This window comes from Diceros bicornis, chromosome 27, assembly GCF_020826845.1.
Source record: "Diceros bicornis minor isolate mBicDic1 chromosome 27, mDicBic1.mat.cur, whole genome shotgun sequence".
NCBI lineage: Eukaryota > Metazoa > Chordata > Mammalia > Perissodactyla > Rhinocerotidae > Diceros > Diceros bicornis.
This window is the reverse complement of record NC_080766.1, coordinates 16717529-16730388: the sequence shown is the minus strand read 5'-3', so window position 1 is coordinate 16730388 and position 12860 is coordinate 16717529. Positions and strand designations below refer to the sequence as shown.

Here is a 12860-nt window from a genome sequence, read left to right as displayed (position 1 = left end):
TTAGTATGACTTTATAGTGGAACACTTGCTTATCCTTTACCTGTGGGGAGGAAAGACAAACAAGACTACTACTTACTTCATTATGAGTGGGCTAGTGAAGGACAAAATATCAGCAAACACTTTGAATAAAGCAACTTGAATCAGGACAAACTTAAAGGTGTTCCACAATGCATACAGCAGGGATGGTTTCCTGGTATGTGCCTCTTTATGAAAGGATGCCTACATAATGAAAGAAAATAAAAACAATGAGAAAATTGGACAGAACTAATACAAGTAAAAATGAAATATATATAAACTAACCATAAAATTAGTTACATACTCCAAAGGTAATAAGGTAACAAGAAAGGAATAAATTCAGTTAAACTTGAAAATATGACCCATATCATTGGTATGGTATATCTCCAGATCACTTGGTGTTATTCATACCATGTAGTATAAATGAGCAAAGAAAGAGTTGTATTTTATCACTTTTGTGAATTTTGAAACTGTTTCATTAATATAATTAATCAATACAAATACAGTTTTCATTTTCAAAATATATTTTCTTTTGGGGATGTCTAAAGAACATATACATGTGTATGTATATGATACTGGATGTGGACCGCCTACCTGTTCCTGCCCCACAAACTTTGGCCTTGGCCACCGTATGACTTACTTTGACCAACAGACATGAGGCTCTGAGATATAGAAATCATCTTTGCCACAATAGTTGAGCAAAAGATATTGGCAAGAAGACAAAGATACATACATATCAATACATTTGCTCCTGAATATTAAAGGGAAGGGATGCTGAATAATTTGATGACAGAGATTAGCTGCAATAACAACCAATTGTGCTTATGAAAATCACTTGTCATTTCACATATTTTAGGGACTTTCTATATTAATAATGACAATATCTCATATTTGGAACAAGTTTATCTAGTTTTAGGTAGTAATTAAGTACTTAGGATTTAATAATTACCTTTACTTTTTGCCTCTCTTGATTCCTTAAAACTTCCTTCCTCCATTGTTTTTCAAAGATGGGACACACAATGTAGGAGGAATCACTTTCATTTAGTTCAAAAAGATCCTCTCTTTCCAAAGGTTTCTTATAGCCTAAAATAATTATTCTAAAAATGAAACAGTAAAGCAAACAATTCAGTAAAACCAATAATCAGATTAATAATAATTCTGCACGCATTTATTTCATTCATTGATTTATAAATTATTCTATTGATCAGGATGCAATGACTCGATTGTATTTTGAAAAATCATACAACTTTATCCTAGAATTCAATAATGTACAATAATCACTTGTAGCTTTTAGAAGAGCTACTTAGATATCCAACTACTTAGTGAAACACTAACTTCATTTACTCTTCTCATATTGAAGGCAGCCACTTACCCTACCTCTCTTACTGAAATTTAAACAGCTAACTTTCACAGTAAGGTATTCATTCCAAAACCCACATTTGTTTTTTAGGATTGTATCAGAGGAGAAATGGATCCAATCTTTGTATGTATAAATTCTCCTGTTCCACTGGGACTTTATGTACCCTTTGCCACTTAACTTTACAGATGGTCCAACTAGATGTGGTGTACCTGTCTCTGCCCCACAAACTTTGGTCTTGGCCATATGACCTACTTGACCAATAGAATATGAGCCGATGTGACAGTTCCATTTCCAAGCTGATGTCTTAAGTATGGCGAGTTACTGCCAGCCTCTTAGTACTTCCACTCTCCTCCATTCAAAGAGCTTGCCCCAGGGGACATTGTGAATAATTATGCAAGAACAATAGGTCTACACTGGGACTGTCCCAGGCAAACTAAAATGTATGGTCTAGTTATACCATAAATGTTACTGTGGCAGACAATGAATTATACTTACCTCACAGCCATCCTTCTGCTCCATCATCTTCCTACTAACAGGAATCTGGTATTTATTCAGATGAAAATCTCTTGAACTCAGAGTAAGTCCTTATTCCAACCACAGAGTTATGAATTATGATTGGTTTAAACCAGTCTTGGTAGTCTCATTATCTTTTGCTTGGCATTAATAATATAACTCAGTTATGGCTAAGGATATCTAAACAAAATTCTGCTGCGGAGAACTTTCTTTTTTAAAAGAAGGCACAAAACATCAAAAGAAAAAAAACGTTTTGCCTTCCTTTTCCTTCCCCTTCCTCTTTCCTGCCAGCACTGAAGACATAACGTTCTGAGATAGTGAGGCCATCTTTGCCAGCGTGGGTGGAAAGCCAGCTAATAAGCATGGGAAGTGGAAAGAGAGAACAAGCCTAGCCCTTTATAATATATCTGAAGTAGGTCACCAGCCTATTCCCAGGCTTCTTCACAATAACGTTACCAAATAAACACCTACCTGTTTAAGCTATTTAACTATTCTGTTAGTTGAAGCCAAACACACTCTTAAGTAATGTAGTTCAGATATGCTCAGTTTATGAGCTTGGTGACACGATTTGTTCAGTAAGAAATTAAACCCATATTCTGACTCTATAGCTTCAGTTCTTTCCATTATAAAGTACATCAGCCCAAGAGACCATAAAAAAGTATTACCCTACTCCAAATTGGGACTGCTTTCACTGTCATTGTTACTGAATAATCTCAATTGATTGACCCTGGAATGGATTTAAACACTGTGGTAACCAGAGTCTCCACTGGATTCAATTTTACTTTTATTATACAACATAGTATCATATTACAATTCATATTTAACAAAAAGGCTTAAATGTAATAAGAAAGGACCTTCAGTAATCACGTTTCTGTTGGCTCTAATGTGCTGGACATTTTCCTGTAGTGCACTTTTACGAACATATTAAGCAATAAACTACTTTCATGTCATATTAAGTCCTTCCATTTCATTCTATAAAATAAATATTCATTTTCAAAATAAGATTGCATTGATTTTCACAAAAGCATCTTTAATAACATTTACCGCCTCAGCATTTTGAGTTCAAACTGTGCAAAACTCAGCGGTTTTGGTTCACCGGGATAAGTGACCCCCAGCTTTCATGCTGAGTCTCCAAATAATGCAGCATCTGAAAGCGACACTTAAGCTGAATTGATAGTGATGTGCATGGCTTGGTTGTTTAACTACTGTGACTTCCCTTTTCCCAGGTGTGTGCTCCCTCCACCTCTTTTGCTCTCTTCTGGTAGATTTAAATACTCTCATCACGGGAGCTGGTCTCACTTTCACACATAAGAGTCCAGGAAAAGGGGAAGAAGTGCTTCGTTAAATCAAAGGTTGAGGCAGCTTTTTGGGAAGGAACTAGGATCGACGGTTGACCCTCCCAATCAGTGAAATGTAGCACACACGAGGTCCCATAAATGGCAGACTTTATTCCTAAAGCAATAATAACGTTCATACATGCATCTTGTATTTTTCAGATTGATATTTCTTTTCAAAGAACATTCACTTAAATTAATTTGATCCTCACAACTCTCTAGGGCAAGCAGAGCAGTATTAATTTCCCATTTTCACAGGTGGTTAAACACCGGGAACTCCAGAGACTGGTCACAGATTTCTAAGTGGGACAGAAGCCAGTGCTAACTTAACCAAAGGCAGACAATGCCTTTAAGTGTAATATTTCCACTCTGTTTTCAATTTTATCTTAGGGAGAATTTTGAGTATATTTAACATTAATGAGTGTGTGTAAATATCTCATCCAACTGATGTTAAGAGTAGCAAAACAGTGACAGTTGGCTAGAAAGAGGAGACGAAATGGAAATTTTGTAGATGAAATGTTTGAATACTTGGAGAGTATGGACATACAGTAGCATTATCAATTTCAATACTATTAATCACCTTTTTAAACATTTCTGGAAAGGGGTGATTGTGTTATGAGAAAAGGCAAGAAGTCAATCTGTCCAAAAATTGTAGGATAGGACAAAGTCAGGTAATGTACAAATTTTATTAATATGTGAGGAAAAGGTAGGACTGGTTGAATTGCGTATTCCTGGTTAAAATAATGGTTCAACTGTGACCTATAAAAACTTTAACTAGATTTTTCCATGTATGTCAGGGGGATTATTCTATGACCATGATTATTACACACTGATGACAGATTATATTTGCTAATAAAGGCTTTGTAATTATTTGATCATCAAAACAATCTAGACAGCTACTGCCTTAGGAGTTAAGGCTTATAAACATATAATTTCCTAATTATTTGTATCATCTGAGCACATTTTAATTGAATTATTCATATAATTATGGGAGCTTGAATTTGGCCTAGGAAATAATTTCTGACTTTATTCTGTAACTGAAAAAACAGATCTGAGCATACAATTAACCACTGTCTTCACAGAGACATTCGTGTAAACAATAGCTATGTTTCATCGGCAATTGTTTAATCACCAGACAAGAAATCAAAGTAGATTCACGCCAATGACAGTTCCAGATAATAGCATGTTATGAAAACATTTCCTATCTAGCTCTGAGATGTTGAATTTAAACAGAAAATAAATGTCATTTTCAACAATCATAGCTTATTAGTTTGTTTGATTGACTTAAGATATGAGTTGCCATATTTTAAAATTTGCTACGCCTTATCTTGCTTAAGGAATTGAATTTCAGCTCCTTACTTTAGGCCTTCTAAAATGGTGTTTGTAATATTTAATGTAAATGCATATAGTTTTTATAGTTTGATAATTAAAGTTTTAAAAATATTTACTTAAAATTAATTTTATTTGCATTATTTAAATTCTATGATATCCTGTGACTTAAAAATGACAAATTTTTGAAATTTTCTGAAATTTTTAAAGCCAGAGTAGACATCACTCTTTCTCTCAGCTCATGGATGAAACAGAATTTAGGTTTGGAAAACCTATCTAAACATACATGAATTTAAAAAATCAGAGTCATTAACTGTAAATAGCCCATATTTACATAAATTTTATTTAACCTTTCTTTTTTCTAGTTTGTAACAATGTAGCATATTAGTATAAAATTTTTGCTATCCTTTTTAAGTGATTCTTAGATTTGTGTAACTTGGAATGCTTATCATAATTAAACCTCTTCTGTCCAATTGTTGATTCACCAAGTATATCAGTTTTCTACTTACTTAAACTGCTTTCATAAAAATCACCAGTGATCTTGACGCTACCAAATTCAATGGAGAATTCACAGTTCTTATTTAATTTACCTGTTTTCAGTATTTGGCCCTATTGACCACGTTATTTTTCTCCTTTTTTGACAGTTTCCTTAGCTTTCAATCACACTCTTTCCTTGGTTTTTCTCTTACATTTCTGAATGCCTTGACTTAGCTTCCCTGTAGACTTCCCTCTTCTTGATATTTAAATATCGAGGATTCCCAATTCCCAACTATTGCGAATCAGTAGACTCTCTTTCTGGCTGATCTCATTCATACTCATGGCTTCAACTGTTGACCTACAGTCAATGACTCCCAAGTCCATACCCATAATCCAAAGGTTTACCCTAAGCCAGATCTACATATCTAAACACTTGCTAGATATTCTTCATGGGGATGAGTCATAGGCATCTCAAATTGAAGCTTCCCCAAATGCAACTCAAACAATTTTTCATCACACTTGAACCTCACGTTTATCTATCTGAGCCACAAACTGAGATTTATTCTATACTTTTCCCAGGTCTTCAATTTCTTCATCCAATCAACTCTCTCTCTTACATAGCTCTTGAGTATGTTCCTTCCTCTTCATCATGTTTATCATTACCATAGTTCAGACTATAACCACAACTCTCTCAGAACACCCGAAGAACCTCCTAACCACTCTCTCTGTCTCCATTTCCATCTCCTACATACCATATCCATACAACTTCAAGGGTGATTTTCTGAAGTGCAAATGTGATTATTTCACTTTCTATTTAAAATTCTTCAGAGGTTTCTCATTACCTTCAGGATGTCCTAGAGAACTCTTTAAAAAAGATCTGTCCCTCTGGCTTGATCTCTTGCCACACCAACACTCAGCAATATGTGGAGGGTCAGTGCTCTCTGGCCTCTGTGATTTGCATGTGGTATTTGCTCAACTCAGAATGCCACCTGACTCACTCTTACACGTCTTTAAATGTTGCGTTAAGCATTAATTACTTGTGAAAACTTGGTTAGATGACACTCCTGAAAATTGTTTGTCTATCATCCTTATATTGCCTTTTGCCTTTTTGGGTAATTGATAGTGTACTTTTTAATCTTTCTAATTCTACTATGAATTCCTGGAAGGTAGGAACCAGCTTATTTATCTCTGCATTTTTAAAAGTTAGCATAATGCAAGGCATCTAGTACACAATCAAACGCTTTTTCTGTTTAAGGATTCATCTACTCTTGAAAACGTATCCATAGATCAAATTGGGCAATTTTGTTTCTACTGATTATAGCACAAGGGACATAAAGTTAAGACAATAAATTTAGTTTCATATTATCAGAAACTTTCTGTTATGGGGGAAAAGAAATACATTTCTAAAGAAAGTTTCTGAGTTTATAAAATTAGGAAAAAATTAACTCTTCTAATTTAATTATGATTTAATTCTTGTGGTAAAACCTTCATCATACATTATGTATGAATGATTTTGTGAGGTAAACAACATTATATATCTTATAAAAATGATTGTGTGTCTGTGTGTGTGTTTTAACAGTAGTGTATATAAGTATATAGGGGAGCATTTCTAGTAAAGAGTAGAATGACAATGTAAAAAAAAGCATGAAACGTGGACTCAAAAAAAAACTGACTTTTAACACCAACTTGGTGTGTTCCTATTTGGGTATCAATGGACAAATTACTCCCTCTCTCTGAGCCTCAATTTTCTCATCTATAATGCCTATCTCATAGGATTTGGGGGAGAATGAAATGAAATAATATATACAAAGTAGATAGCAGATACTTGATGCTGAAAAAAGTGTTTCTCTCTCTGTCCCTCCCTAGTGCTAACAGGGATAGAAATCCTTTAAAAGGACAGCCATATCATACGGAGTGTTAGCAGTCTTATCTGTGCAGTTATTTAGTAGGTTATTACTTGTGAATCCTCTGTAATAAATAATATGAGAAAAAATCTTTACAACGTCATTTTGTAAAAATATTCATTCTTAGATTAAAGGGATAACATTTAAGTGTCATTTCCCTTAGAATCTTCCTCACTGTGGTATGCTACAAACAAATTAGTAAAATTCCTACCTGCTAAACCAAGAATATGTCATCTTACTGAAGAATGAGGCACTTTTCTCTGGACTGCATTTCTGAAAAGAAAAATATAATAAGTAGTATGAAGAAAATGCCTTTAATTTACATTTGAAATATCTTTGTCAGCACATGGAAAAGTAAACATGAAATATTTATTTAGACTAATTATTCTACTAAGTTATAGCCCTGTTGGTACAATCCTTAAGGAATACAGTTAAGATATGCTTAGATAGTGGTTACACTAGTGAAATTTTAGGATTTCTCCCAACATTATGACTGTTTACATAGCAAGAAATCATGTAGAAAAGGAAAATCATTTCTAAAATCCAGCTCTCTCTCTTTATATATATATATATATATATATAAAATTTATAGTATAGTTCCTTGAATTCATTAGCACATAGTGGTTATTTACTAAATTAATACAATTATATGACAGCATATATATGCATACATATATACATATATAATTAAGCTTATACATATATATAAGTAAAAGCTAAATTTAAAATATTTTAATTGTTAAATTAAAGATAGTTTGTCTATTTTTTGAAAAATAGAAGAATAAGAGACTATAATAGATACTTGGTTTTCTTACTTCCATATAAGTGTTTAATTACATATTTTTGTATAAACCTATAAGTACATACACAATTACATATTTATCACAATTACATATTATTTGGGGAAGTTATAACATTTCCATAAAATTCTTCCCATTGACCTGGTGAGTTCAACCAAAATAAGAGGAGTTTCAAAAAGTAAGGCCTCAAAAGTAATCATTTTACATTTTTAGAGTCAGCATCAATCTCTTTGTATTTTAAAAAGTAAAACTGGGGGCTGGCCCCCTGGCGTAGCGGTTAAGTGCACACGCTCCGCTGCTGGCAGCCCCGGTTCGGATCCCAGGCGCACACTGAGGCAGTGCTTGTCAAGCCATGCTGTGGTGGCATCCCATATAAAGTGGAGGAAGATGGGCACAGATGTTAGCCCAGGGCCACTCTTCCTCAGCAAAAAGAGGAGGATTGGCATGGATATTAGCTCAGGGCTGATCTTCCTCACACACACAAAAAAGTAAAATTGATTATCACGTTAAATTTCATTCTTAGAAATGTCCCACATTTAAGAACTTTTGCACTGATCCTCTCTAACCCAGTTTTGATTTCATACTCAAACTTAAAAAGTGTTTACCACATTTTTAAAATTCTGATCCTAGAATGAATGAAACAAAATTCCATCCTGTGCAGCAAAATGTCTGAGTAGAGAGGAGAAAGCATGACCCCAGATCTGTTCTCTGAGTTATAAGAAACGATATACTACAAATCATTGAAGAAATATATAATTTATCAAAATGGTATTTTTCCTTACATGATTATTGCAAGAAGTAAATGCAATTACGAATGTAAAACCTTTATCACATCATTGGGTAAAAACAACCACTCAAACATGTAAACTATGGTATTGGCATCACTATTGTTATCAGATATATTATTTGGAAAAATAACTGCACAAATTATTTGGGAAAAATGTTCTGAAAATTCTCTAATTAATTTGGAGGATGTATTTTATTACATACTTTCAAGTTTCACAGGAAGTTGCCAACCTGATAATTTGTCACCAACGAAAGGATCTTATTCACATCCTAAATATGTATATTTCTGTGGCACACTGCAAATGGCTACAAGTTCCTTGCAGCTTTTCCCATCAAAAAGTAGAATTTTTTTTTTAAAGATTTTATTTATTTATTTTACCCCCAAAGCCCCAGTAGATAGTTATATGTCGTAGTTGCACATCCTTCTAGTTGCTGTATGTGGGACGCGGCCTCAGCACCGCCAGAGAAGCGGTGCATCCGTGCTCGCCCAGGATCTGAACCCGGGCCGCCAGCAGCGGAGCATGTGCACTTAACCGCTAAGCCACGGGGCTGGTCCCAAAAAGTAGAATCTATTTCCCACCCCTTGAATCTGGGCTGGTGGTGTTTTTTCTTTTGATCATGAGAATGCAACAGGAGTGACGTTGAAAGAGCTCCAATTGTAAGCTTCAGGAGGCTTGCTATGCTTGGAACCCTGGGTGCACCATATGTCTGAGCCCAAGCTAGCCTCCAGGAGGAGGAAAGACCACATGGAGGAGAACTAAAGTGCTCATCTAAGAGCCCATCATCCTGGTCGACAGCTTGAACACTGCCAGACACAGGAGTAAGTTGGTCCTAGATTATCCAGCCACCAGCCAACCCTCCAGCTGATTGTAGATGCCTAAGAGAATTCAGCAGAGATCGGCCAAGCTGACCCAGACCAAGACATGACCCAGCTGACCCAGAGAATCAGGAGCCAAATAAAAACATTGTTTTCAGTGCCTAACTCTTGCAAAGCTACTAAAGAGGGTAATTTTAGCAGACCAAGCACTCAGTATTTGACTTAACATTCCCTCTAGGCCCTTTTTCCATGTGAAAGCATCTTATAGGAGGCCCTTTGAGTCCTCTGGTAAATAGCCTCCTTAGGTGTGGGCCCCTCATCTTACATGAATTTATCACAGCAAATTCCCAGCATCATACCTCCCAGAAGGAAGAGCAGGCAGGTAAAAAATCTGGAGAAGGAAATTAATCCTTACCAAGCACCAAGAATGTATAAATGACTTCTCAATAAATAAGTTATTACTGAATTCATAGCACATATCTTGTTGAGTTTATTATTTATACGTTGCTGCAAAGCAACATCCATGTACAAAAACAGAACATGACAATTCTGAGTATCTTTCAATGTTCTAATTTACTCCTATCTTCTCCATTAAACATTTTTCAATCCTTCTAAATCACCTATTCTCACTCTGACAGCACTTCTAGTCTGCAGACCGAATTGACCCCAAATGAGTTTCTCATTTCCCTTATCTCCCCAAGTCCACTACAGGCCTTTGTTTTCTAAGCCATTTTATTCTCTATTGTACTTATCTACCATTGGGCATCTACGAGGCATCCTGTAAACATACCTTACCATTGCTGACTTAAGGGCAATTTTCATTTGAATGGTGGTCTTGTTTTTTCTGGATTATGTGGAGTAACAGGCAGTATTTAGACCACAGGACCACAGCATAGCCAGGGGCCAGGATTTAGTAAAGTGTATTGCTCTCAATCTTCCTTGGGTTCAACCTTGAGATGTGGCCTCATGACGATATGGTTTGTCTGACTGCTATATTTAACAGTAACTCATAACCCCTAACTTCAGGGGCTTCCTTTGTTGGTATTAGAGGAGAGTTCGGGCAGTAGTGGAGGAAGTTATGGGAAAGTAGAAGTACAAGCTCATGGAGAAGGGAAAACATTTAGAAATCAAAAAGAACCTATGTTTCTTAATCACTTATTATGTGCCAGATTCTGTACTAAGTATATTATCTCATTAAATATAACATATCTTTGTGGTATGACCATGTCATCTCCATTTTACAGACAAGGAAACTAAGACCCAGAGTTTAAGAAACTTGCCCAAGATCCTCCAACTAAGAAGAATAAGAAACTGGATCTAATCCAGTTAGTTCATTCTATTTTCCAGGCATAATTCCACACTCTCAACTCTACCTGTTAGGTGCTGTTTGCTGCTACTTAGAGAGACCTTTCCTTTGCCCACTTCCTTCTACTTCACTTCTGCTAACTCTTACTCATGCTTCTATCCTATTCAGGATTCACTGCCTTTGGCAATTCTTCTCCCACTCCAGCCTCCAAGGCTCAGATTCTTGTTCTTTGTTAACTAGTAATCTCCACAGACTCCTCAGGGGAGATTTAAGGGCTCTTTCAGATCTGCCCTTACTGAATTTACCCTCCCTCTGATCCCACTATCTTATCATTTGCTGGCAGGTGCTTCTGTCCGGCTAGGCTTAGTTCCTCTGGAGACAGAGATTATCTTTGATTTATCTTTGTAGTTCCAGTTTTAGCCCAGGGCCTAGCTCATAATAAACATATTTTGGATGAATAAATGAGTGTATGGATGCTAATCACTGTCAACAAAAAATATTTAGAAGCATTGTATTCATAGGTCACCATGCCAGCCCTAGAAACTCAAACAGAAAGTCATGTTCTTAGCTTACAAATTAGGTGGGGATTTTTATCTGAGATCTCTTATGTCAAGAATATAAAGTCTCAGCAATGAAATGTCATCATACAAGGTTTTCTATATGCTTTGAAGTCATCAACCTTTTTTTTTTTTGGTATCATAGAAGTAACAAATAGAAAATGTAGTTAAAAAGAATCTTTTCAATCCTGTCTAAATGGATTCCTGGTCTATAAAGCTATCTAGGTTGAATACTAGTCAAGGAAATAAACATTGTAGGAATCCTAGAAGAAGAGCTGACTGGAATTTTGGGTGAGGAAATTGTTTGAGTTTTATAATTTCCCTCCCCAAAAGTTTGTAATTGACTGCCTTTGGGCACCTCTGCAGTCACACTAATGATGTTAAATCAGTTTGCCTGATAAAGCCTGCCATCACTACTGTAAAGTAAAAATGGGTATTATCCTGATGGAGCTCTTTCACATATTCAAGGGATTTATTCAACACCTATATTTTAAAGACTTTAAAAAGAATATGTTACATACAATTTGTTTTACTTTTAAAGAAATTTATAGTTTCATTTTATATGTGATCAGAAGAATAAGTGTCATATTTATTTGACACTTGGAGTTACTAACAAAAGCCAGGATTAGGACAAGTTCCCCTGAATCTGAAATCTTTTTTTTGTTTGTTTGTTTTCCTTTTTTAGAAGTACAAAACTACTCTACTCTGTGTTAAGGGCTATTTTTACGCCCCAGTCTTGTATAGCGAGGAGGAGTAAAACAAATGGAACTTTTGTTAGGGAAATTCTCCTAATACACAACTGAGGGTTCCTTTCCCTGTACTACTGCCTCAGCACATGACTCCTATTGTGGAGGCAGCACGTGATATCACGGGGGCAGAGCAAGGCGAGGTTAAGTGTCTGCAGTTTCTGGATTTGCCCCAGACCTCAGTGTCCCAATACCATGTCAGATAACACAGAGTATTATTTATCCCACAAGTCTCCTGCGGTTTTAACGGGCTCGAGCACGGTTGTCAGGACTGTTCATTTTCTTCTCAAATGCTTATTTCTGCTTATGGAGGAGTTACTTATCCCTTCAAACAAACACGCCTCTTTCTCTGCTCCAGCAGCCACCTTGACTGAGATGGTGATGAGTGATGGCCTAGGTTTCACACCATCCTGGGGACTGATGTCAGCTCTCACGATCTCGTGAGTGTGTGTGCGCGCGCGTGTGACTGCTATTAAAGCACGGTGACATCAGTTCACAGTTCAAGGTCTGAACAGTCGGCTCTGCCCGCTTCCCTCTCCCCACCCAGAGTGGCCAGAAGACCGCCCCGCCTCTCCTCCCAGGACCAATGAGCTTTACCTGCGCCTCGGGCCCCCCGGGGACCCGCCGGTAGGAGCTGCTGGCGCCCCACGGCCGCAGGCAGGAAAACATGGTCCTCGCGGGCGCCAGGAGACGGGAGGCAGAGAGGGGTGCCGCGGCTGTCACCTCCCTTAGCAGAGAACTGCCCGCCCGGCGTCTGGAAGGTGAGAGGACGCGCGCACTGAGCCCTGGCTGAGTCAGCTGTCGCCCTGCCCTCAGCTGGCCCTTCCCGCGAGCGCCCCGGGCGGGGGCCGGGGAGGGAAGGAGGAGGAGGACGGAGGGGAGGGAGGAGAGGAGGGACCTTCTGTAGAGTTTGAAG

The 12860-nt window shown here is 37.0% G+C and overlaps 1 protein-coding gene across 1 annotated transcript in view; it reads right to left on the bottom strand.

Moving 5' to 3' along the window:
• LOC131423120 (multidrug resistance-associated protein 1-like) overlaps positions 1–12709 on the bottom strand; it is an 80930-nt gene extending 68221 nt beyond the window's left edge. The window contains exons 1-4 of the mRNA XM_058570701.1: positions 12542–12709; positions 7144–7205; positions 965–1112; positions 77–219 (exon numbers count right to left, since the gene is read on the bottom strand). Of these exons, the coding sequence (XP_058426684.1) occupies positions 77–219; positions 965–1112; positions 7144–7205; positions 12542–12613 (425 nt within the window). The 5' untranslated portion in view covers positions 12614–12709. The remainder of the gene's footprint in view (positions 1–76; positions 220–964; positions 1113–7143; positions 7206–12541) is intronic.
• Positions 12710–12860: the final 151 nt, after the last annotated feature.